Source organism: Nomascus leucogenys, chromosome 3, assembly GCF_006542625.1.
Source record: "Nomascus leucogenys isolate Asia chromosome 3, Asia_NLE_v1, whole genome shotgun sequence".
NCBI lineage: Eukaryota > Metazoa > Chordata > Mammalia > Primates > Hylobatidae > Nomascus > Nomascus leucogenys.
The window spans coordinates 94,934,758-94,959,577 of record NC_044383.1 but is presented as its reverse complement, the minus strand read 5'-3'; the positions used below and the strand labels follow the sequence as shown (position 1 = coordinate 94,959,577).

Genomic DNA, 24,820 nt, shown 5'->3' with positions numbered 1-24,820 from the left:
CTTGTCTCAAATAAAAAATTTAAAATAAAAATACACAAGGGAGCCAGGCGTGGTGGCTCACGCCTGTAATCTTAGCACTTTGGGAGGACAAGGCAGGCAGATCACGAGGTCAGGAGATCGAGACCATCCTGGCTAACACGGCGAAACCCCGTCTCCACTAAAAATACAAAAAATTAGCTGGGCGTAGTGGTGGGTGCCTGTAGTCCCAGCTACCTGGGAGGCTGAGGCAGGAGAATGGCGTGAACCTGGGAGGCGGAGCTTGCAGTGAGCTGAGATCGCGCCACTGCACTCCAGCCTGTGCGACAGAGCGAGATTCTGTCTCAAAACAAAAACAAAAACAAAAAACATGCAAGGGAAAATATCATGTGGATTCTTCCACCCCACCCCACCCCCTAATGGTTTTCAAACAAATTCCTAAACGCGTACTGAAAACTGCCAAACACATCTCTGTTGGGTTTACTATAGGTTCACTCCAGAAGGAAGGTAATGTATGCTGTTTGTTTGTTTGTTTGTTTGGGGGAGAGTTTACTTCCTGCTCCAGCCTTGCCCCTACACATGTGCCACACGCTTTCCGTACTCTGTGCTCACCTCTCCACTGCAGTCCTAGGGCACATCTGGACACCACGGTGTGGTGAGCCTCCAGAAGATAACCTGGCCTCCTCACCCCAGGCAATGACCCAGGAGTAGCAGAATTACTAGAAGAACCACAGCCCAGCAGAGAAGTTATCCTCTTCGCTTATTATGTTATTCCATAGCAGTAACTGAGGCACTGCAGAGAAAAAGTCTCAAGATTAAAACCTCAAAAACTCAGGAGTGAAAAGCGGAACAAGTGAACTATAGAAAAGCCTGGCTTGAAACACACTCCAATCATACATTTCCGTCTTACCAAGAGTGATGCATCACAGTACTCTACGGATGCCAGCTACCGTAGTTCTTTTTCCTTTAGGGGAGACTAAGATACTGGGAAATGAACGTTGTTTGGTCAAGAATAAAATGGTGAAAGATACTGGGTCTGTCTGGGCAATGATGCAGTCAGAACTGGGGTATTCTATCATCATCACTAGCCTAAGCACATATTCAGAATTCTAACTCGGAAGGACTGCAGACTGGTCCTTGAAATAGTTCATCTCAAAGACTGCCTGCCATCTCCTCTCCTTTCATACATGACTTCTATTTCCCAATCCATGGATAGAAAACTTGAAGTACATTTGGGACTTCTGCCCTAAAATGCAGAACATCACAAACAACTAAGGCTTTACATAACAGTTTTGTTCCTAAAAGTGGGTAAAATAAACTTTAGGCAAAACAATTCTATGGTGACTTTCTGGACAGTGCATGTTGATGATGCAAATAGCGGGGTTACATACAGAAGGCAAGCTTCATTTCCTTTTTCTCTTAATGCAACAAGGTCATCCCAAGATCACGCTTCCTTCAGTTTCTGTGGTAAGTAGTGACGGACACTTATGGAGTTTTCAGAGACTTATGCATTGGGTAACAAGGCACTGCAAGAAACCCCAGATAGCACAGCATCATCTCACATTTACACCACATCACATCAACATTGATGCTAGGAGGTCTAAGGCTGATGCCACCTTCAGAGCTGCAAGTATCCAAAAGACTCCACTCATGACACCAGCTCACTCCTGAGTCACATCAGCCCCTTTCAGAGTCACAGCCCCAGAACTAAGGCTACCCACACGGGTTGATTATACAATCCAAAAAGCAGCTCCAACTATTAGAAACACTTATTTGTCTGGCAGAAACATTCCCTAATTTCAAGCCTCTTACACTGTGCTTTAAAATATTCAAGAGTCATAGCAAAATGACAAAATAAACAGGTAGCAGCCATGGGGTGGGCAGGGTAAGGTGGCGTTGAAAGAAAAGGCATTTAGCAAGGTAAGTTGAGAGTGCTGATGGAGAACACAAAAAGAGAAACACTGCGACTCCAGTGTGAGCCAGCCTAGAAGAGGGGAGGAGAAGCAGAAGACAGCAAGTGAAGTAAGAGCTTGCAGAACTTGAGGCAAACAGCACTGAAATGAACAGCTGTGAAACCACAATGGTAGGCAGCAGACACTACAGTACAGTGGTATGAACACACACTTCAAAACAAAAAAAAAAGAGAGAGAGAGGGTCTCACTGTCACCCAGGCTGGAGTGCGGTGGTGCAGTGATGCTCACTGCAGTCTCAAACTCCTGGAATTAAGGGATCCTCCTGCCTCAGCCTCTCAAGTAGCTGGGACTACAGGCACACACCACCACAACAGAGCTAATTTTATTTATTTATTTTTTTTTTGAGATGGAGTTTTGCTCTTGTTGCCCAGGCTAGAGTGCAACGGTGCAATCTTGGCTCACTGCAACCTCTGCCTCCCAGGTTCAAGCAATTCTCCTGCCTCAGCCTCCCAAGTAGCTGGGATTACAGGCATGCGCCACCATGCCCGGCTAATTTTTTGTACTTTTAGTAGAAACAGCGTTTCACCACGTTGGTAAGGCTGGTCTCGAACTCCTGACCTCAGGTGATCCACCCGCCTGGGCCTCCCAAAGTGCTGCGATTACAGGCATGAGCCACCGCACCTGGCCTAGTTTTTTTTTTTTTTTTTTTTTTTTTTCTGGTAGAGACGAGGTCTCACTTTGTTGCCCAGGCTGGTCTCAAACTCCCGGCCTCAGGCAATCCTCCTGCCTTGGCCTCCCAAAGTGTTAAAATTATAGGCATGAACCACTGCACCGACTGGACACACTCGTTACTCCACCCCTACTAGCTGTGGAACCCTGAACCCAGCCACTCACATAGTGCTAGCATGTTTCTCACCTGCAAAATAAGGTAGTTAGATGATCTTTAAGATCTCTTTTAGTTCTGAGTTTTAGGTAACAAGTAATACAGATGAGTCAGTGGCATCAAGGGTCCACATCCACTCCAGAGGAAGGCCAGATCTACATCAGGCCCTGGGAGACAGAACTGGCGATCCCAGATTAGTCCAGGGCCAAAGATGTGCTCTATCTAATCCAGGTGGAGCTTGGAAGACCAAAGCTTCTCCCAAACAGACCCAATCCACAGGAGCCATGGTACGGTGGCTTTGCATCTCCAAAGCAAGCTCAAAATGATCTGCAGAGAGTTAAAGGCCAGCTCCAAGCCATGCCCGACATCAAATTTGCCATTTCCCAGCAACTTCTTAGCAGAGTTGAAGTACTAGAGAAAGCAGAAATACAGATGTAAAAAAAAGGCAACAGGAATAGGCAGCAATGACAAATTCACAAAGCACAGATATGCTATAGCTTATTTTCTGTCTCCTCCATCAGAATATGAACTCCCGTGAGTGAACTGGAACTTCATCTGTCTTCTGCTACCACTATATCCCTAGGTTCTGGCAGAATGCTCTGCAAGCAGCATGCCTTTGGATAAACATTTGTTGAATACATGAAATGGGATGTGATGCAAATGGGTAAAAAGGGTTTTCTCTTTCCAATCTTTCATTCACTTACTATATACCAGCTGTAACATCCACTGATATCAACTCGTCTTTGCATTTATGATCCCCAGCTCCTTTTATAGCACCAAAAAGGTAAAGTGGCTCTTCAGGATCCCTCAATTTGTGATGTAGGAAAAGAAGAGAAATGAGGAGTTGAGAATAGGGTCAAGTCTGTCCCTACAGGCAAAATAAGTGGGTACACAAACAAAATAAATTCCATATTCTCTCCAGCCCTGGGAATCTGGAATCTGATGCACCAGTTCTGGGTAAGTGGGGCAACCTGCCAGAATGCACAGGCCTAAACAATCTTTAAAAATAAATAAATAAATTAAGATGGGGTTTTGCCATGTGCCCAGGCTGGTCTTGAACTCCTGGGCTCAAGCCTAAACAGCCTTATCTTTGCATTTTCATGAAGATCTTTGAATGGATGGTAAACTTTTGCCAGACCAAATTAAATGACTTATTAGTGAGACAAGGCCTCTTCATTAATTTTCCAAATAAAAGTATCTTGCAGGTTTTAAGTAAGAATCACAAGCAGAGTACTAAAAAGTTTAACTACAAGATGCTCTTGTATGGTGTCATTTTCTTAAAATAGAACCCTCCTAAAATCTCCTTAAAATAAGTCTGCTGTAGTTTCATTTCATTTTCTAAGAAGGAGATAAACATATCAAAACACACACTTAGCTTCTTTTTTAAAGAGTCTCTGTTACATGGGACTCACAGATCAAAGTCTAAAAGGGCCAATTTCTTCACTTCAGAGGTCAATGACACAGCTTTGAAAAAGAGGAAAAACAGTCCCTCTAGTGTATTGGGGCTGTAGAAAGAGGAAGTATATTAGTTGAGAATCACTGACGAAGACACTATTGCCAAAGGAAATTACAAAACGACGTTTTGGCAACACGGGCCAAGCAGACAGATTCTTCACACACGACCATAACTTGCCTTTTGGTGAGTTACTCCAAAAGGTGACTGAGGTCAAAATTATAAGCCAGTGTGGAATGATTATGACTTAGTCATTTTCAAATTAAAAAAAAATTTAAAACAGTTGCAGTTAAAATAATATTTTCCTAATACAGTGTGTTGAAAAGGAACTGGATGTATTAATCCAAAGAACAGAAACAGTGAGGACATAAATAAGCATTATGTGACAGGACAGCCCTCATCTTTTTATCTTGGCAAGAAACCGTAACAATACACATTCTTACATGAAAGAAGATTTGGATTCTTGAAGAATTATCCTCTGCAGCAGCAGCAGCAGCAGAAATCTTAACACAGTATCCCCCACATTTGTGAAATTATGGGAACCACTACAGAAACTCAAGTCTGCCTAATTTGATTACGCCCTGACCCATGGGAAAAGCAGATGTGTGGTGTGTACAACAAAATAAGTGATAGATAGGCCTTACCAGGTAAGCCCTGGAGTCCTTAGAGGTCTCCCCAAGACAAGAGGAACTGAGAGAACTCACTTGTTCAATCATGGGTGCAGTGCAAGCTTAATCTGAATTAAAGCAAATGTAACCTTTTCCCGTCTTAACCACATCTGATTATTCATTTCTACTTTAATGCCCGAGGTAAGGGAACCTGTGAGATAGCCATCATCCTTCTCCCTGACACAGTATCTGACAAATGTAAGTAACCAAGGGCTTCCTCTTTTTGTTAAAATGCTATCCTTCTTACCTCTTTTATCACTTCATAGTTCCTAAGTACCCCTACTGACAGGCACTGGACAGCTATGCAAACATGACACACTCACTCAGCCTCCATCTAAATTTGCCCATCCTTTTGATGCTGAAATAATAAGCAAGATGTTTTTAGATTGAGAGGCAAATAAGCCTTTCAGGAAAGCAACCTCTACTTATGTAAGACTATCCATTACCTAGTAAATGACCTTTTAAAAAAGATCAATTTAAAGAAGAAAATGGAGAACAAAAACCTCTAGTTTTTGTTCTAATTACCTCTCTACTAACTAGCTGTGTGATCTTAAGAAAGTCATTAACTTTTCCAAAAATCAGGTTTTTCACCAGTAAAATAAGAGGGTTGAACTAGATCAGAAAACTTCATCCTAAGTATACATTAGAATCACCTCAGAAACTTGAAAAAAAAAAAAAAAAACCACAAAACCATCAATGCTAAGCCACACACAAGCCAAATTATATCAAATTCTCTGGGTACTTGTATTTTTCAGAAGTTCCCAGGTAATTCAAACATGCAACCAGGGCTGAGAACCACTGGTTTAGATTCTGATCTCCAAGCCCTCTTTTCTAATTCTTTCATTTTATGATGTTAGGGTGATAATTTTGGTTACAAGGTCTCAAAATGCAATGGCCCAAATAGCCTCAAAAGAAGTAAGGCCCTGCATACCGTGCCCTTTATGCACACATGACTAGGAGATGTTAACCTGAATTCTAGACATTTTTGGAAGTTAGAAATCCTCTTACATTACTCAGAATGAAAGTAGTGTGGTTTAAATGCACATGCATGCTTCCAAAATGACTAATCCTAACAAGAATCAACTCCTAAACTTGGACACTTGGAAATGGGTCACAATTAGCTCCTGACCTCTCCCTTTTCCCTCTTCTTCCACTAAACCACAAGCACAAGCAAAAAAGCTTGCCTATTAGTCATAATCAAAATATGAAACCAGCTCCAGTTTCAAAGGGCCTTCTCCATCATCAAAGATTTGAAAGTTCCTGCATGGCTGCATCTTTTGATGAAGATCATCTTATAAAAACTCTAACAAAATTATATCCCTTTAGTCGTCAAGGATTAGTTGCCATGTGACACTCAGAAATGGAACTGGTAAAAAATTTTAAGGTAAAAAGAATCATAAAATGTGTGCCCTGTATTAAGCATATTAAGCCTTGAGAATTTCAATTTATGGTATTTTGTAAGATTTTAGTTGAAGAGAAATGAGATAGCAGAGAAGAGTAAAAAAAAAACCATGAGACAAAAAAATGATTATGACGTAAAACCATAAAGTTTATCACTAGGCCCAAAATCTGTATTGCAAGTCCTACACAAACTATATGAAAACGTAACTAGCCCAATCTCAATTCGTGGCTACTTTTGGTAATACCATTTTCTCACGTAAATCTTCCCCCCAAAAATAAAATTCATTAAACTTACTATATTTAACTATAAACACAATAACAAGAAATATTATTTGTGAAATTAAATTATTTTTGTAACCTTAAAAATCACAGGAAAGGTGAAAACGCCTTCCTACGTTAACGTTTTAACTAAGTTTAAAGTTAACTAACTTTTCACTAACATATTCTCCTCACCAAATTCAAACATGCAAGACTAAATTTCAACTGAGAGAAATCTGAAAAATATTTCAAACCCCCAAATCCATGTTTTCAGATCCTGTCTGCTTACCCCTTCCTGATACTATACACTGAGATTAACCCTTCCCATTCACTTGGAAACCCAGTTTTAAATGATATCACACTAGTGCTCTTTTCAAATGGAATTGTCTAACTTTCATCCTTTCTGTAAAGAACTCTCATATCATACACCTGGCATTCTTTTACAAAGCAATTAAATTAGACCAAATATAAGACTCATAATGTTAGCATTTGTTAAAAGAAATGAGACAGATTTGTGGATTAATATCAAAGCACACGTGTTTTGCTTTTAAAGTATCTAATACAAAGCTTCTCTGATATAAGCCGTATTTAACTTTGCAAGGGTTTTCTAGAAGCAAAATAAAACATTCTCTACATTAAGTTCTTTAGCTTTTTCATCTACAGGCTCGTCTCCAGTGCTTCCATTGAATTCTCCACTAAGATTAAACTGTTCTTATTTTTATACCTCCTGAAGCCCAGGAAGACAGAGGGTTCCCCAATGACAATGAAGGAAGGGAAGGAGGAAGCAACTACTTCTTTCACATAAAACAAAAAAAAAATCTAAGCCAAATTGCAAATAGGAGCAGCTGATAAGAGATGTATATCTCCAATCGCACAGGACTCTTTGGCCTGGTACTGACCCATTACTGTCTTGGGGGAAGGGGCCAGGGAGGTGCCTAGGAAGAGCAAAGCAGCTGGGTATCAGCAGCCCAGCAGGGGCAGAGGAGTTAATCTCTTTGGATACCCAACTGCAGGAAGTCATTACATCATAGGCCTTTCCACACCTCTCTCCCTACCACGTGTCCCGTGCCCCAAGAGGATGATAAGAAACCGTAGAGAGTCTCTCTTCGGGTTCATTTACAGGTAGAAGCCATTACGGCCCGGCCCAGCCCCCAAATCTCCTCCCAAACGCCAGAGTGAATGAAGTGCAGGCCCCGAGACCCCCACACCAGAGCCCTTCCCTCAAACAGTGCCAGAGTCCAGGCCTCGGCGGGAGCAGCGGGTGCAGCCAGTCTGGATTGAGATGGCCAGACCGGCCGGTTCGAGGCCCCAGAACATTTCAGAAGCAGCTAGTCAGAAGCAGGTTTACTGGAGCGACATCTCTGAGAAGGAAAGGTATCAATATAGGCAAGTAAAGGAAGCCGTCCAGGAAGAGGTTTGCCATCACTGCTTTTTCTAATGGGATCGATGTGCCTGTAGGTGTTAACACCCACAAGCTGAAACTTGGACCCGAAGGTTCTCATTCAGCTAGTGACGACGCAACATGCTCCTGCGACAGACTGGAAACCACACATCCAACCCCTCCTCCAGACACTGCGTCCCAAACACCCCCACACCTCTCACTCCACCCACAGCGACCGCACCAGACCCCCACTACGGTAAACTCTACTCCAAAGTTGGCTGCCGACCTACCTCCTCGGCGCTGTCCTGAGAATCCAGCAAATGTACTCCTGCCCGTTCGCCCTTCCCTCGCCAGCGTCCCCTGCCCCCTCTCCTCACCTGGTCATGCCCCAGGCTTCTGGGGCGCCACCTTCCCCCCTCCGAGGCCGTCCCCAGGTGCCGCTACTCCGGGGATCAAAGAGAACCCCCAAAGCCTCACAGCGGAGGCTCCCCCTGCCAACCCCTTGCCCTGGAGCCCGCAGGCGCACTCCGACGAATCCCAGACGCGTCTCGCGCTGCGCAGGAGGCCCGGCGGGTCCTGCTGCCAGCCCGGGGTGGGTACGCACCTTCCAGCCGGCAGAGCTGTTGCTGTCGCCCTTATCCTTGAAGTAGGGCACGCAACGCACCATCCACTCGTAGATCTGGGACAGCGTGAGCCGTTTGTCCGGGGAGCTCTCGATGGCGCGGGTGATCAGGTCCGCGTAGGACAGGTTTCCCCAGGCGTTCCGCCGCGACGAACATTTCCTCGGCTGCCCGGAGCCCCCAGCCGCCCCCGGCTGCGGCGGTGGCAGAGGTTGCTGAGGCTGCAGCAGCGCCTGTGTACCCCCGCTCAGCGCGCCCGCCGCGCTGGCTGGCCCAGACCCGGGGTCTTGCCCTCCGGGTGCCAGCACCCGGGCCGAGTCCTCAAGGAGCAGCCCGGAGCCCAGCGTGCCGCTCCCGCCGCCGCCGATCGCCATGGCCGAGCCGGCCCGTCCCCCGCCGTCCTCGTCGTCTTCATCGTCCTCCTCCTCGGGGATCATGGAGTCGGCGGCCGTCTCCCCCGAGGGCTTAGCAGGGCTCGCTTGGAGCTCCGGCCTTTGCAGGGGCCACGTACAGGATCGCGGACGGCTCTGGGGCTCGAACTCTGGGTCCAGCTCCACTTCGAGCGGAGAGAGCGGGGCCGGGGAGGCCGGTGCCTCTGCCATCTTCGCCGCCCGCCCGCCCGCGGCTGGGGCTCTCGCGCTCTCCTCTCGCGCCGGGGCGGGGTGCAGCGGGGGAGGGACGTGGACGCCGCGAAGGCTCTGGCTCCCGGGCGCCGCCGCCGCCTGGGGAAGCACGAGAGAAAACAGAAGGAGAGTTGGTTATCCCGGACCGGAGCCCCGTCCTCGGCGAGTCCTCGCCCGCCGCCGCCACCTCCCAGTCTTGCCGCGCCCGCCTCCCAGGAACAGGCGGACCTGGAGACGCGCGGCCAGCGAACCTGGCGCAGCAGACACCGCCCCCCGGCCAGGCCGCGGGGGAGCCGCGAGCGAATCGACGGCCTCGCGCGGGGCAGCCCCCTCCCCCCGCCGCCCAGCCGCAGGTCCCTCCCGGGCTAGGCGGCGGGGCGGGGAGAAGGGGGAGGGGCGCCCGGGGGAGGGGCGGCCGCGCCTTTAAAGCGGGCAGCGGCCGGAGCTGGCGCAGCCGAGCCGCGGTCAGAGCCCGAGCTGGGGCGTGCGTGCGTTTGTTTATGTTTCGCTCGGGCCCGCTCTAGTGCCTCCCGCGGCGCCGCCGCTCAAGTCTGTGCTGTCTTCGGCTCTTCTTCCCTTTCCCGGCCCGGCCGCCTCCGCGACCCTCCTGTCACCCCCCACCCGGTCGAATGGCCCGAGCCCGGGGACTGCGCGGGCAGCTCCCTCTCCCCTCTTCGCCCGCGGGCCAGAGGGCGAACGGGGGTCTGGGCGCAGGTGGACCCTTGTCACTTTCAAAAAATAAAGGAAAGACGGAAAGAAGGGGGAGCAGCAGCCCGGCGGGTGTTCGCAGAGGGTCGAGCCCGGCAGGGACGGCCACTTCAGGGTTTTGTGTGGTTTGCATTCTCGCGGACGTCGTCCCCTCCGCCCCCTTCCCAGTCGGGATTCGGGGGAGGGAGCGAGTCGGAACATAAATCTTCCAACAGGTCGGGAAGCGCCAAGTCTCCCGGGCTGCTAGAAAACCCGGACCAGCACGTTCATCACCTCCTTGCTCCCGCTGCTGCCATCTTGACAGTTTCCCCCTTTCCTTGAGTCCTTTAAAAACATTAGCGGGCGAGAAGGGGGGCGCGCACACCGCAGCTCGGGGAGGGGAAAGGGAAGCGCCCGGCCCAGCTCGGAAGCAGATCCGGAGTCACCGGGAAGGCGGCCGCCCGCTGCACGGCTCCGGCGCCTACCTCGCTTCCTTCCCTTCAGGGACGCGGCGGGACGACGCACGATCCCGCGCGGGCCCAGGGCACGGCGAGGAGGGGGCGCGCAACCTCGGCGAAGGAGAAGCGCTCGGGCCGTCGCCGCAGCCCGCCCGAGGAACCGCCTGTCAGCTCGCGCGCCGCCGCCTTCCACATTCCTCCTCCTCCCTTCCACGAGCAGGGCGGCCGCGGCAGCAGCACAAAGTTATAGACACACGCAGGGCGCCTCAACCTAGGCTGACGGCGGGCGGGTCCCCGCCCAGGGGGAGGGCCGGGCGGCGGGCCGGGCGCGCGTGTGTGAGCTCGCGCGCGCCTGCGCGGCCTGGCTCCGCGGGGCTGTGGGCGTGGGTGTCCGGGCGCGCGCCGTGGGCCGGGACTCGGCGGGCTCCCGCTGCTGTCCCCGCTGGGCTCCTCCTCCCTCCCGAAAGCCTCAACGACAACAAAGCGCGGCGCTGGCCCGGGAGAGGACGGAGAAGGGGGAGCGGCGGGAGCGCACAGCCCCCAACGCTCCAAGGAGCGCAGCGGCGTGGCCTCCCCGACTCCGGGCAGGGCGCCTGGTACCAGGGGTCCCTGGCCTGCGCGTCCGCCCGCCGGGCTCTGGGCCAGCCCCGGTGTCCAGTTCCCTGTTAGAACCCGACACCAGGTAACACCCGAGATAAGATGCTGGCCGCAGATGGCCAGGGTTATCGCGGTGTGGAAATACTGAACGGCGAAGATGTTGGTGCCTGCACAACTTCGATAAGCTGATGCTCACAGATTCGATCAGACACCAAAAGGTTTGCACTGAGTCTCTCACCTCGGACGATGGACCATAGTCGTGTTTCACTTTTCATGGGTTTCATGGCAAACGGGGGAGAGGTGTAACTAATTCCGGAAGAAATGCAAATTTACCCCCGTCCCACATTCAAGAGCATATTCCGAACAATTGAGAAGGGGAAATAATTTTAATCTAATTTGTAAATGACGACAAAACCGCTACGTGGGCATTTTTGACTTTTAAAAAAAGACGTATCCTTTAGGTTAAACGAAAAACATCTGCACAAGTCCTTATTCTACGATCCGTGCCCCAAATCGTTTATTTGTACTCTACGAATGGACTACACGCGACATGCACACCAAAAGTCTACACACTAGTTCATAAATACATTTTTAAAAAATCCTTGTAAGTCACCGAAGATAGCTCAGAGTCTAGAAGCGGGCTCCTCAACGACCCCATACACAAAAAGGTCCAGCCCAGCGTACGCAGGAGCCAGCCCGCCCCGCCGCCTCCGGGCTCCGGGCTTTGCGCAGCGCCCGTCACTCAAGTGACGCGCGGCCCCGCCCCTGCACCAAGCTAGTTCGACGCGTACAAACAGATGATGTCATCGTCTCCACACGCGCGTGACCCCGGAGCTCTCCGCCTCGTCGCCATTCGCTGCGCTGCTTACTCGTCAAGGCACGCCGCGCGCTGACTGGCCGCGGCCACCAGTCTCCAGGCCCCAGACGCCCCTCTCCGCCCCCCGCCCCCGCCCCCCAGCAAATAATAAACAATCGAGTAAAATTCTAAGGAAGGAGAGAGAGGAGAGGGAAAAAAGGAGAGGGCGCACTAGAAACCAATCCTTCGCGCGCTGGCGGTGGGAGGGTTCAAGGGGGGACGCGAGAGGACAGCGGACGGGAGGAAGGGAGCCGACTTGGGGCGGTGGGTCCTCCAGCGACGAGGAGGCGTAGGGGCGGAAAGTTGCAGCGCACTCGACTGGGCGCGACTGGCAGGGTAGGGGGCGCTAGGGCCCGGAGCGGCGGGGCTGGGGGCTCGGGGGCGGGGCGCGACCCTCCGAGGGGGTGGGGACTGAGCGGCGCTGGCCGACACGTGCGGGAGGAGGGCGGGCGCGCGCCGCACACGCTGGGCCGGGGCGCGCGGCCCTGGTAGCGGCGCGCGCTTGTTTACCAGCGCACGTGGGTGTTATTTTTAAATGGAATGTGGCGCTGGCTGCGCTGCTGAGTGGCGGGCGCGTGGGGCCGCCCGCGCTGGCGGGGGGACGCGGCGCGGCCTCTCCGGGCGCTGCTCGCGAGACAACCAGGCTGTCCCCACTGCGCGCCGCTGGCATAGCCGGCGGCCGGGGCCGGGGAACCTGATTGAGAGTTTCGCGCGCTGCCCGAGCCGCGGCAGAGACGACAGTTTCCCGCCGCGGAACGCCGCCGTCTTTGCGCCCAGCTCAGCTCCCGCATTCTCACATTCAGGGAACAAAGCCTCCTGCTTGTGCTTCGCCCAGGAGGCCGCGCCAGTCCGCGGCCACGGTTTCTAGAGCAGATCTCACACGCGCACACACTCACTGGCACACATACTTTGGCCGCGAGGTGGACCCTCAGCACCCTACGTGCTCTGTGTCCTCGCTTCCTTGTACCGAATGCCGCCACTCCACATGTACCTGTCTCTTGGGCATGGGGCTCTGCCCACATAGAAATGCGCTTCTGCGATTTCGGGTTGCCTTTGGAAGGGGAAGTCTGAGGAAGGGGGTTCTGACTGCTTACTGCGGTGGCTCCTCCTCACGAGGCACCTCTCCTCTCCTTGTAGGCCTGTCCCACTGAGAAGCCCCGGGTTTGCATTTGGTTTACAGCCTGGGAGTGTGGACGGTGATGTACGACCACAACTCGGCTTCAAGTGCCAGTGCTTGGGGTGCGGGTTGGGTATGGTGGTGGTTAAAAGCTGGTCTTCAGCTTTGCACGAAGAACTGGGAGGCTAGATCACCCAGGGCCGCGCATCGTGATGCAGCATAAAATTCCAAGAATTTTCTGTTGCTGGCTTTAAATACTTATAACACTGTAGAAGAAATCCACGCGTTTGCTTCTCTAAATCTAAGCAGTCTTTTGTCATTAGAGTGCAGACCTGCAAAAGTAGAAAGAATGTGTTTACAGTGGCTGGGCCCTCGGCCATTAGATTTTCACTATAAACATGTTGAGTGTCCATTTACAGAACGCATATCCCAGGGGCATTCCGAAAGAGTGGAAGAGTCAAAGATTCAGTGGATTAACAGCCTTGTGAGCTTCACTTCACAGTGAGGAATTGGGGGGCAGGCACATGATAAAGCCATTTCCCTCAAAGAGCTTACTTGAGGGTATAAGACATGTTACTTGGGGGTATGAAACATGTTAAAAAGAAACATTGCAAGTTTAAAAATAGTAGAAGGCCAGGTGCAGTGGCTCACACCTATAATCCCAGCACTTTGGGAGGCCAAGGCAGGAGGATGCCTTGAGCCCAGGAGTTCAAGACTAGCCTAGACAACATGACGAAACCCGGGTGTCTACAAAAAATACAAGAAGTCCCAGCTATGGGAGGCCGAGGTGTAAGGATGGATCGCTTGATCCCAGGAGGTCCAGGCTGCAATGAGCCATGATTGTACCACTGCACTGCAGCGTGGGTGACAGAGTGAGGCCCTGTCCTCCCTCCCCCGCCACAAAGGAAAAAAAAAAAAAACAGTAGAAGACAAATACAAGAGGTCATACGTAGAGTGCTGGGTAAGTTTCAAGTGAATTGAAGATCAAAAAGCTTCAGTTGGAAGTGACTATAAACTTGCAGCTTTGTAAATGTGCACCTTACCCTTGTAATTCGTGCATATGGGCAAACCTTTGAGAACTCAGAGGTTGAATCTTAGAGATTGTTCTCTTTTAGCCACAAATTTCCTTGACCTTTGCCTTCCTCTTGTAGGCCTCCTTGTTCTTTCTCCATTTCTTCCTACCAGAAGTTATGGTTGTTAATTGAGAGGAAATGCCAGCATTCCCTTCAAGGCAGAATTTTTGGTCAAAACTTTTCCCACCTCTTATTGAACAATTTTATGCCCTATTTATTTCTACTAATAATTTAAGGTGGTGATTGTTCACTCTATTTTGCAAATCCAGTCACTGGAGGGACAAAATTTAAGATGTTTACCTAAGTAAGCTGGGTAAAATCACCATTTCAGACACCTAGTTGTGAGGGGATTCGTGGTAGAGGCCAGGGCTCTCCCTCTGAGGGGACACCACTCACTCAGCACTTGTGTGCTAGCCCAGTTCTCCTTGCACCTAGGCCAGCTGGAGCCTCCCTCTGACCCCAGAGCCCACATTCTAGGAACTGAGCCTACTGCCCTTCAGCGAGTGCACATTTTCCTCTTGGGTTGGCTTCTGTGTCCATCTCAATGAAGACAGGAAACCAGCAGGATGAGGTTCCTAACGAATATGTGACCCGTCTGGTATAGCTGCTCCCCAGTCTATGTCTGACACCCTCATTAGTCCCTTTCTCTGCTTACCCTCTCCTCAGCAAATTACTCTTATGCAGTGTGTCTTTACTCAACACCGTGTACCAAAGAGCTATGAGCTGTGGCTCGCCCTTTGGGGCATCATTCCAGACAGGTTTCATCACCACACTCTCCACAAGTATCTGCAGCTCCTGTCCTCTCTCTTCCCTTTCTTCCCTCGAGCATGACAAACCCTGGCAAAGTGTCCCCTAGGTTGTTACGATGACTGTGGTGCATTTGGAGGGCAAGTATGTATGCTTGCAGAGTAAAAAAAGCCGGGGTTCCAAAAAAGAGTGAATATTTACCTGAAATGGAATTGGATAGAAGAGAAAATGGGAAGAATTCTCTGTTTTGGTAATAGGAGGTAATGATATTTGTCATTACCCAGCCTTGATTTGTCAATAAGTTGCAGGTCCTGAACTAAGCACTTTATTTGCAGTGCTTAGATCTCACAAAGACCATGTGAGGTACATACAATAGTGCTAAGTGGCATGGGGGTTGAGAATTCAGGCTCTGAGTTAAGTCTGATTCCTCATTTACCAGCCATGCAACCTTGGGATGTTACTTAATCATGGATCCTCATGCCCTTATCCTTAAAATGAGAATACCTTCTAAGATTGTTGGAAGGATTGGGATAATTGAAATTATGAATCTAAAGCACTTAGTATTAGAGCACTAGGGGGTGCTTTAAAAATAGTCATGCCCAGGCTCCACCTTGGACCAACTGAATTAGAAATTCTGAGGGCAGGGTCTGGCATTGATTGATTGATTGTTGTTGTTGTTGTTTTTAAATATTTGCCAGGTGAATCTAAGGCAGTGAAGGTTGAGAACCCTGAGATAGAGGTCTCTGTGCTGCACATGCCAGCGTTTGCCTTCAGCTCTGACTCTCTGGTTCCTGCTTAGAATGAGGACAGAGCCATGAACTGACTACACACAGAGGGCAGCTTCCATACACATCTCCATTTATTTCTAGAACAACCTTCCACAGCAGGGACCATCCCTCTCATTTTACCAGGATTTGCCTTAGGTCACACAGTGAGTGGCAGGCCTAGGATTCAAACTGAGGATTCTGAATCCATGGTGCATTCTCCTCTTCCCCAATACTGCACTGCCTCTCCAAATGGGCCTAAAGAAAGGGGGCTTTATGTGAGCCTTTTGGCCTAGGGAAAAGGGGCTGGAACCAGGTAAGCAAACATAACCCAAGACACTTCCCCAACCTGTCTAAGGCTAGTGGTTATCTGGCCAAATCTGCCCCAATAGGGTTAGTTTTTGGTTCTCTCTAGTGTTTTTTAAATTTTCGATCTCTTGAGGTCAGGAATTCAAGACCAGCCTGAGCAAGATAGCAAGACCCCCATCTCTAAAATCTTTTAAAATTAGCTAGGTGTGGTGACATGCACCTGTAGTCCCCCAGGTGCTTGGGAGGCTGAGGTGGGAGGATCACTTGAGCCCAGGAATTCAAGGCTGCAGTGAAATATGATTGTGCTACTGCACTACAGCTTGGATGACAGAGAAAGACTCCATCTCTTAAAAAAAAAAAGTTTCTTAGTCTGTCGCCAACATTTAAAAGGAAGAGATTTCACCTAAAATTTGAATTTCTAGCTCTTCTTGAGAAATTGGAAGATATGGTAACACTGGCACTATACCCACAGGGCAACAGTTAGCTGGTATGTGCTCTAGTTAGTTCACCTCTTCCTCATCAGGCTCTCCCCACCAATCTCTGGGTGACTTAGCCACCCTGATTTGTATCTTCTACCTTCACAGTGGCATTGACCCACTCCAGTTCATGAGAGACAACTGTGCACATCCCTTGGTAGTTTGAAATGGACTATTATGGGAGTATTTACACCACAGAAATTGGCAAATAGTAACCATCGAGGCTTGCTTACCTTTTTTTTTCTTTCCTTTTCTTCTTTCGGAGGGCCAGTCTGCCAGCACACCATTGCCCCTACTCCACTCAGCCACTGTCTTGCATTCTGAGGAGGAAGATTTGTTCTGAATAGAAAGTAGAGGAAACAGAAGCACTGGAGAAACTGTATGTCGATTCTGCTTAGCAACTGATTATACATTATCTAACCTTGTTTTTAAAGTATTTCAATTTAACACAATGGAGCAAATAACCAGAACAAACTTCCTGATGAAAACTAAAGCTGGATAAGATTTTTAAAAAATTTTTAAATGGATTTTATTGAGCTGGCAAAAAAGCAAGAAACCCACAGAGACCAAAAACAAAGGTGGGAAGTGAGCACACTCCTAGAAAATCTGACAACATTTGAGCTTCTACTTTGACAGGTGTGCAGAGTCTGGGACACAGAAGGTAAATCCTCAGTCTTGTCCAAGATCAGGAGAATAAGAAGACTCTACCCCCCTAAAAGCAGGAGTCCAAAGGGCCAAAGTAAAGGTGAATGTGAAATTAACTGGCTTTGCAGAAGAGGATCCCAGGAAAAATCGTCTGTCTTGATCAAAGTCCTGAATAAAAGAGTATAAAAAAATTCTTCCTTGAAAATTCATAACTATGGTGTGGTCCATATGTAATATTATGACCAAAATTCATGATACCATGGAATTATTTTAAAAACTTCATGAGCCCCAGTTTGTGGTGCTTTTAACAACTGGCAGAAGGAAACACACATCCTCTTGGAGGGCTATCTTGAGGCTAGGCCCCAAAGAATTTCCATAATCATAATCAGAAAACACAAAACATATAATAAGCAAGGCTCCATGTAACAGCAGACAGAAACAATATGTAAGGTCAAATACACAAAGGCTTGGGTATGAAAATAAGCTGACACAGAAAATAAGTGTACTTAATAGGTTTAAACAAAAAGGAAGTTTGAAAATAGAAGAAAGGAACAAGAGTCTATAAAAAACAACTGAGTAGATTCGAAATCAAAATACTTCTTTGTTTTTCTTCCCAACTAGATATTATGTCCTTGAAGACACAGAGATCAGGCTAAACACTTTATATATTATCGTTTGTCAATTGAAGGAAGTTAGAAACAAAGTACTCAATTTTTTTTTTGAAACCCAGCAGTAAGAATGAGAGTTGTGACTACATTTTTAAAATGTAAATATAAAAACTTCTGTTGTAAATTCCAATCAATCTCTTCTAGAGGAAAGGAAGACAAAATCAAAATTAATGCAGTGCTTCCGGCTGACTGGCCTCCAGCAAATGGCATTGAGCTTTGTTAAGTGGTCCATCTACTTCATTTCTCATCTTGCAAAAATTTGTGAAGTGAGCATGTGTCCATGTCCACTTGTTAGAAAATCTATTTAAAATGCTGGCTGGGCGCGGTGGCTCACCCCTATAATCCCAGCACTTTGGGAGGCAGGGGCAGGAGGTTCGCTTGAGGCCAGGAGTTCGAGACCAGCCTGGCCAACATGGTGAAACCTCATCTCTACTAAAAATACAAAAATTAGCTGGGCGTGGTAGTGCGCACCTGTAATCCCAGCTACTTGGGAGGCTGAGGCAGGAGAATCACTTGAAACCTGGAGGCAGAGGATGCAGTGAGCGGAGGTCATGCCACTGCACTCCAGCCTGGGCGACAGAGCAAGACTCTCAAAAATAAATACATAAATAAAATGCCTAGTAATTGGAACTTTAAATACAAATTACTTTAAAACATTGATGTGGGATGGGCACAGTGGCTAACGCCTGTCATCCCAGCACTTTCGGAGGCCCAGGCGAGCAGATCATGAGGTCAGGAGTTCGAGACCAGCCTGGCCAACATAGTGAAACCCCGTCTACTTAAAATGCAAAAATTAGCCAGGCATGGTGGTGGGCGCCTGTAGTTCCAGCTACTAGAGAGGCTGAGGCAGGAGAATCGCTTGAACCCGGGAGGCGGAGGATGCAATGAGCTGAGATTGTGCCACTGCACTCCAGCCTAGGCAACAGAGCAAGACCCTGTCCCTGGCCAAAAAAAAAAAAAAAAAATTTGATGTGGTACTTCAAAGAAATCAAGGCCATGTGGAACCATTCATTACTCTGCAGAATACATTGCATCTCCCTGGTTTGGTTTGGCATGTCCACTTATGTGTAAGGTTTCCTGGAATAACCTGGTACTGAAGCCCCCCAAAGGATGTGATTTGGGGCTCCAGGGACATTAAATCTGATTATTGTTCCTCCCACAGCCATATCGAGAAATGGAGTAAACCTGTGAAACTGGAAGACAGCAGAGGAAAAATAAAATGTTTGGCAAATTTTGCGACTCTGATGTAAACATCAGTCTAAAATTTTCAAGCTAGCATGAGGCCTGTGCGCATGTGACAGCAAATGTTGGCATAGAAAACTGCTAAGTAAAGGAATTACCAGATAGCTGGCCAGAAGGAGGTTCCTTCAGGGTGGCGTACCCAGGAGGGTACGGAACTTCCACACCCCTTCCCCTATACCTTGCCCTCTATACCTCTTCTTCTGCATCATTTGAATATTCTTTATAATAAACCTATAAACCTCTAGGTGAGGACACACGTAGAGTGCCTAGGGAGGGCAAAGGCTCCAGTGATGTAGAAAATACCTTAGGTCCTGATATTAGGACAGTGTAAATGACCCTGGTTGATGGTGTCATAACCCAGTAGAGAGTCAACAAGAAGATCAACTAATAGCAGGGGCACAGAATGAAGCAAAGAAACAAAGAAATGGAGCTAAATGACAGTCCTCAGCCTTGCAAGGCCTCTCCTGCCCCTGTCAGAAGACAGCAGCACACGTAGAAGAGCGTGAGTATGGGGGAAAGGCGAGTCCCATGAACAGATGGGGAACCCTTTGCTCTCATTTCTCCAGCTGCATTGGGTTCTGTTTACCTGTAGACAAAAAAAAGTACCAAGTCAAGCTACCACAGCCACTATAAAGATAGTGTATTTGAGTCTGAATGCCATCCATTAGCGATGGTTCAACTGTCTCAGAAGAAAATTTTTCCTTTGTTGGAGGAACTTTTTTCTCAGTTCAGGTCCTGGTTGAGCCCTGCTTGGTGGTCTCTCAGAGTAGAGGTCCTAATGGTGTTAGTGGGACAAGCTTGTGAGGCCTTGTCTTCCCACTCGAAGAGATGGTGTCCAAGTCATCTGGCCTGAGACCATCGGAGTTTTCACCAGAGAAGTGGTTTTGGCTGGGGGTCAGATTCACTTTCCTCAAAAAGCAGCTCTGCTCCACGCGTTAGAAAGGCTTACCTCCACTCCTTTCCCACTCCCTGGCATAGTTCACATTCCTTTAATATCCCATATCTGTGTCTCCTTAGGGGCTCCTTGTGCTCGTTTCTGGAGAGACAGCTGAAGCCACCAAAATAGGTGACAAAATCACTAAGTGAGACATCTGTGAGGAGGAAGTCTCCAGGCCTTCAAACACAAGTTATTTTATGAAAGCATAACATCTGAACCTCACACATTCACACAGTATCAAGAGTCCTTTTGCAACTTCACTTCTCAAATGTATAATCTGAAGGGGTTTTTTTTTTACACTTAAAACGACTTTTATAAAATCTGTATTTTGGAAACAAGTAATGAAGCCAAGTGAGTAATTCCATAAACAAACACAATCCCTGTGGTCCTCGTCCTATTTAGGGAACTTGACCAAATCCAGTCACTTTGGGTCAGGCCTTCCTATTCTCTATGGAAAGTGAAACCCCTCTTGGAGTTTCTGGGGATATTGCCATCCGGTAAAAAGATGAGGTTTGAGCTGGGCCCTTTCTTTACACTTGTGCCATGAAAATATTAATAGGTTGTTGAAGAGGGAGTAGGTTGTCATGACAACCATGACCAGTAGGGTCCATATGACCTATGTGGAGCCTGGGAACCAGAGAGGCTGTGGCCTGCACAGGCTTGCCTTTCTCCAGTGGATGGGCAGCAGAGTAGGGGCTATAGGAAATGTCAGTGGCCTCAGAAACCACTGTCAGCAGTCCCCCAGATCTGATAACTCTGGGTAAAGTAGCAAAATCAAGTTTCTTTAACTGCTAAATAATCAGATCTGAAGAAAACTACTGGCAGAAGAATTCCATGAGGCCCAGTCCAAATGAGGCAGCCATCTTGACCCATTTCCCTCTTATAAACTCGATATTATAAAAAAATTATTCTTGTCAAACTAATTGATCCCCAAGTGAACAATGAGAATTGCATTCCTTTCACAAAAGTATAAAAACTAGTTTGTCTATATATGTTTTCAGTTAGTCCCTCTCCACTTTTTCACAATTGTTGTACATTAATATTGGAATGAGACCAGGTCAAAATTTATATGTCATGTTGCTTAATTTCTGCATTCAAGAAATACTCAGAAGATGAGAATGTTAGATGGCTTGGAAAATTCTGTCTAGAAGTCTTCAGTAGTATCCTACCTAGTGCTACTTCATTCTCTCATATGTAAAAAATGTTTATTAACCTTGCATCTTTCAACTTATCCAAAATGAAACAAAGAAATATTTTGTAAAACACCTATATTTTTTACTTGTCCCACATCTATGAGGATGGTACTTCTGTCTCCTTCTTCAGCATATACATTTTTTTTTTCACTTTTTATCAAGAAATATGCACATAGGCCAGGCTCGGTGGCTCATGCCTATAATCCCAGCACTTTGGGAGGCCAAGTTAGAAGGATCACTTGAGCCCAAGAATTCAAGGTTGCAGTGAGCCATGATGGTGCCACTGCACTCCAGCCTGGGCAACAGAGCAAGACTCTGTTTCCAATTAAACAAACCCCTCTTCTCTCTCTCTAAAAGTAATCATTTTCCTAACTTTTGTGGTAATCATCTCTTTGCTTTTCTTTATAGCTTGCTGTGTTTGCATCCCTAAACACTGTAATCTCATTTTTTTCCTGTTTTTGATCTTCATATGAATTGTATCACACTGCATGTGTTCTTTTGTGTCTTGCTGCTGCTTCTCAATATTATGTTCCTGAGATTCACCTATGTTGCTGTGTGTTGCTGTAGTTCATTAATTTTCATGGCCATATGATATTTCATTATATGAATAGTTATCTATAATACTTCGTTGATCTATTCTAATGTTGATGGCTAACTGGGCTGTTTCCAGTTTAGGGCAATTGCAGACATTGTTGTTCTAAACATTCCTGGGTACATGTGCATGAGTTTAATATATGCTTTTATTTATTTATTTATTTTTAATTTTGTAGAGATGGAGTCTCAATATGTTGCCCAGGCTGGTCTCAAACTCCTGGCTCCAAGTGATCCTCCTGCCTCAGCCTCTCAAAGTGCTGAGATTACAAATGTAAGCCACCATGCCTGACCCGAGTTTAGTATACACTTAATAGAAGAATTCCTGGGTAATAGCCCTATGCATCTTCCACATCACTCAATGCCAGATTATTCTCCAAAGTGGCTGTAGGGTTTATACTCTCCATAGCACTGTGTGAGTATCTACTTGGCCACATTCTCACTAGCACTTGGAATTGTTGGACTGTTTAATTTTTGTGTTTTCTTCTTTTAGTGATGATGGATTTAAACAATTCAGATTTAACTAAGATTTACTGCATACCTACTAAGAAGTAGTGCCTATAACTAGAAGCTTCTAGATATATATATTTAATCATCATAAAAATCATAACATAAAAGATTATAAAATCATCCCTATAAAGGAGATAATTTTCTCCCCATTATATAAATGAGGAGATTGAAGTTTGGCCACAGGCCAGCTGAGGTGCTGGCAGAGCTGAGACTTGAACCCAGGCCTGGCTGACTGTAAAGACCACACTCTCCCCACGCTGCTACAGTCTCCTTCCCTGCACCCTGCTTCCCCTCATCCTCACCTGGAAGACAACTGGCCAGGTTGGAGGCATGTTGCCTCTGGCCCACATGAGCCCCTCACTGGGGACCAGGCCCTGGCTCTGTCCTCACAGACACTCTGCTTTAACTAACGAAGTTTACCACCCAAGGAAACACTGCAGGAGGGTCATGCTGCACTAGCCCAGTAGAACCACAATTCTCCTGTTAGAAATTATTCCTCTTAGATACTTCTTTAACTGTTTTTTGTTTGTTTGTTTGTTTTTTGAGATGGAGTCTTGCTCTGTCGCCCAGGCTGGAGGGCAGTGGCGTGATCTTGGCTCACTGCACCCTCCACCTCCCAGGTTCAAGCGATTCTTCTGCCTCAGCCTCCCAAGTAGCTGGAATTACAGGCGTGTGCCACGACGCTGGCTACTTTTTTGTATTTTTAGTAGAGACAGGGTTTCGCCATGTTGGCCAGGCTGGTCTCAAACTCCTGACCTCAGGTGACCTGCTTGCCTCAGCCTCCCAAAGGGCTGGGATTACAGGCATGAGCCACCGTGCCTGGCCACCTTTAACTGTTTATTCTGTCTTGTTGAATGCTGAGAAACCCACTGCCTTCTCTCACAGCCTCAGCCTCATTTAGTTCTGTTAAGTCTTTTTGCAGTGGGATCTTTCCTGTCTTACTCTGAGCTACTAGAGGGTAAAGTCTGTCTCCTGATCCCTTTTCAGAAAAGCACATGTTGAAGGCCCAGGTTGCCCAGGTTGCCCAGGTCAGGAATCGATGTGAGAGAAAGGGCACAGGAACCAGGAGATATGGCTGCTCTACTCTGCTCTATCCTTGGCTCACCCAACACATTTGACCTTCCCGAGTCTCAATTTCCTCTTTTATAAATGAAAGTGCTGAACTAGAGAATCTCAGATGCACTTTCTAGTGCTAGCTTCTGTGACTATGTTAATGAATTTCTTCAACAAGCATTTACCCAACACCCTCTGTGTGCACCAATTTGCAAGCAAAACTTCTGGCCCATATCACTGACAGGTAAAATTCCACAAAGCTGTTGTGTTTTCCCTTGTTTACATCTTTGTGGATGTTCATTATTTCTTCATGGTTTAGCTATTTCTAACCTTTGAACTTAGCTGATTTTTTAGCAAGGGCTGTTTTCTCACTAGACTGGAGGAAGCTCATTGAGGCCAGGCATTGTGTCTAACTGGTCTTTGTATATTCAGCACATAGCAGGCACTCAATAAATGTAGAACGAAGGAACGGAGGGAGGGAGGAAGGAAGGTTTAATCCTTGGACTCTTCCCATATCTACGATATCACTGAGCACAAGAAACAGTTGGTAGTTAAGCCACAGTTCCTGACCACAGAGGGTGCCATTGGTAGCAGGCTGTGACCTTTTACCAAATCAGCAAATCATCAGAGCTATAGAAAATCAGATTATTTTTATCAAAGCTTTTTGCAGGTACCTAATGTAATCATGGCCCTGATAAAGGATGCCAAGTGCTCCTGAGTGCAAAAGAGGAGAGAAAAATATTATAATTAAGGTATTGGACTCATTTGACTTCTAATCATAGAAAATCTACTGCTCTGGGAGATCCTCATTTCTGCTGAATTGGCATTGCCATAAGGCAACCGGTTCTTGTTAGTTTTTGTTAGAGTGTTTCAGAGATGTTCTTTAGGAAGACCTCATTTTCTTTACCTGCATCCAGCTGTGGGTTCAAACTTCCTGGTGATCTGTGATTTATTATAATCTGCCCCAGTTAGCTTTCCTTCCCATAGTTACCAATTTACCCCTCACTTGAGCATAAAATATAAAATTTTTCTTGTGTTCTTCTGTGCTTAGCCAGGGTACCTGCTTGCATTCACATGGCAACCCCTTGCCCTCCCAAAAAGAAGCCTTGGACTTCTAGAGCTCCTCCTGGACTGCAGGGGGTGGGAAACAGACTGCCCCCACCCCCAACCAAAATCTGATCACTGGCTGGGCTTGGAGGATCAGGTCACTGATTAATTTTTTTCTTTACCATTTCCCTCTAAGGTATCCAAGATAAGAGGACTAATTTCTAGGTAGAGAAGCTAAATCTGTTTTTCAAAGTGCTGGAATGACCCTGTAATATAGCCCAATCAATGGCTTCAGGCTAAGTTCTTACCTCACAAGGCTTGCATCTCTCCAGCTGGCTGGGCCTTGGAGAGGTTCTGAAGGAAGACCTCAGCCACGGAACCACTCACAGCCACCTGCTTCTCTCCGGTTTGAGGTTCTGGGGTCCTGAGACAACATCTGACCACAGGTGTTCTGGCCTTTACCCTGACGTGGTGTGGGAGTGCAGAGGGGTGAACTGTCCTCAGCCCTATACCAGGCTATGCTAATGTCAGGAGTTGAAGTCCTAAGTTAAGAGAATGGGTCCATCATCTTGCTTTTGTCTGGTCTGGCTCCCCTAGGGTAGGGGGTGGGGGGCTCATTGCAGCAGCTGCTGGCCTATCGGGCTGCAGTTTCATTATGGTAACCTCCTCCGCTT

General features: G+C 47.6%; 1 protein-coding gene and 1 long non-coding RNA gene across 2 annotated transcripts in view; one reads left to right on the top strand and one right to left on the bottom strand.

The window, feature by feature from the left end:
• FOXO3 (forkhead box O3) overlaps positions 1 to 10,156 on the bottom strand; it is a 124,445-nt gene extending 114,289 nt beyond the window's left edge. Inside the window, exon 1 of the mRNA XM_003255539.4 lies at positions 8,538 to 10,156. Within this exon, the coding sequence (XP_003255587.1) occupies positions 8,538 to 9,155 (618 nt within the window). The 5' untranslated portion in view covers positions 9,156 to 10,156. The remainder of the gene's footprint in view (positions 1 to 8,537) is intronic.
• Positions 10,157 to 11,758: 1,602 nt separating this feature from the next.
• LOC115832385 lies at positions 11,759 to 17,114 on the top strand. The gene is made up of 2 exons (XR_004027875.1): positions 11,759 to 12,110; positions 16,526 to 17,114. It is a non-coding gene; the product is annotated as an uncharacterized LOC115832385 (long non-coding RNA).
• The last annotated feature ends 7,706 nt before the right edge of the window (positions 17,115 to 24,820 follow it).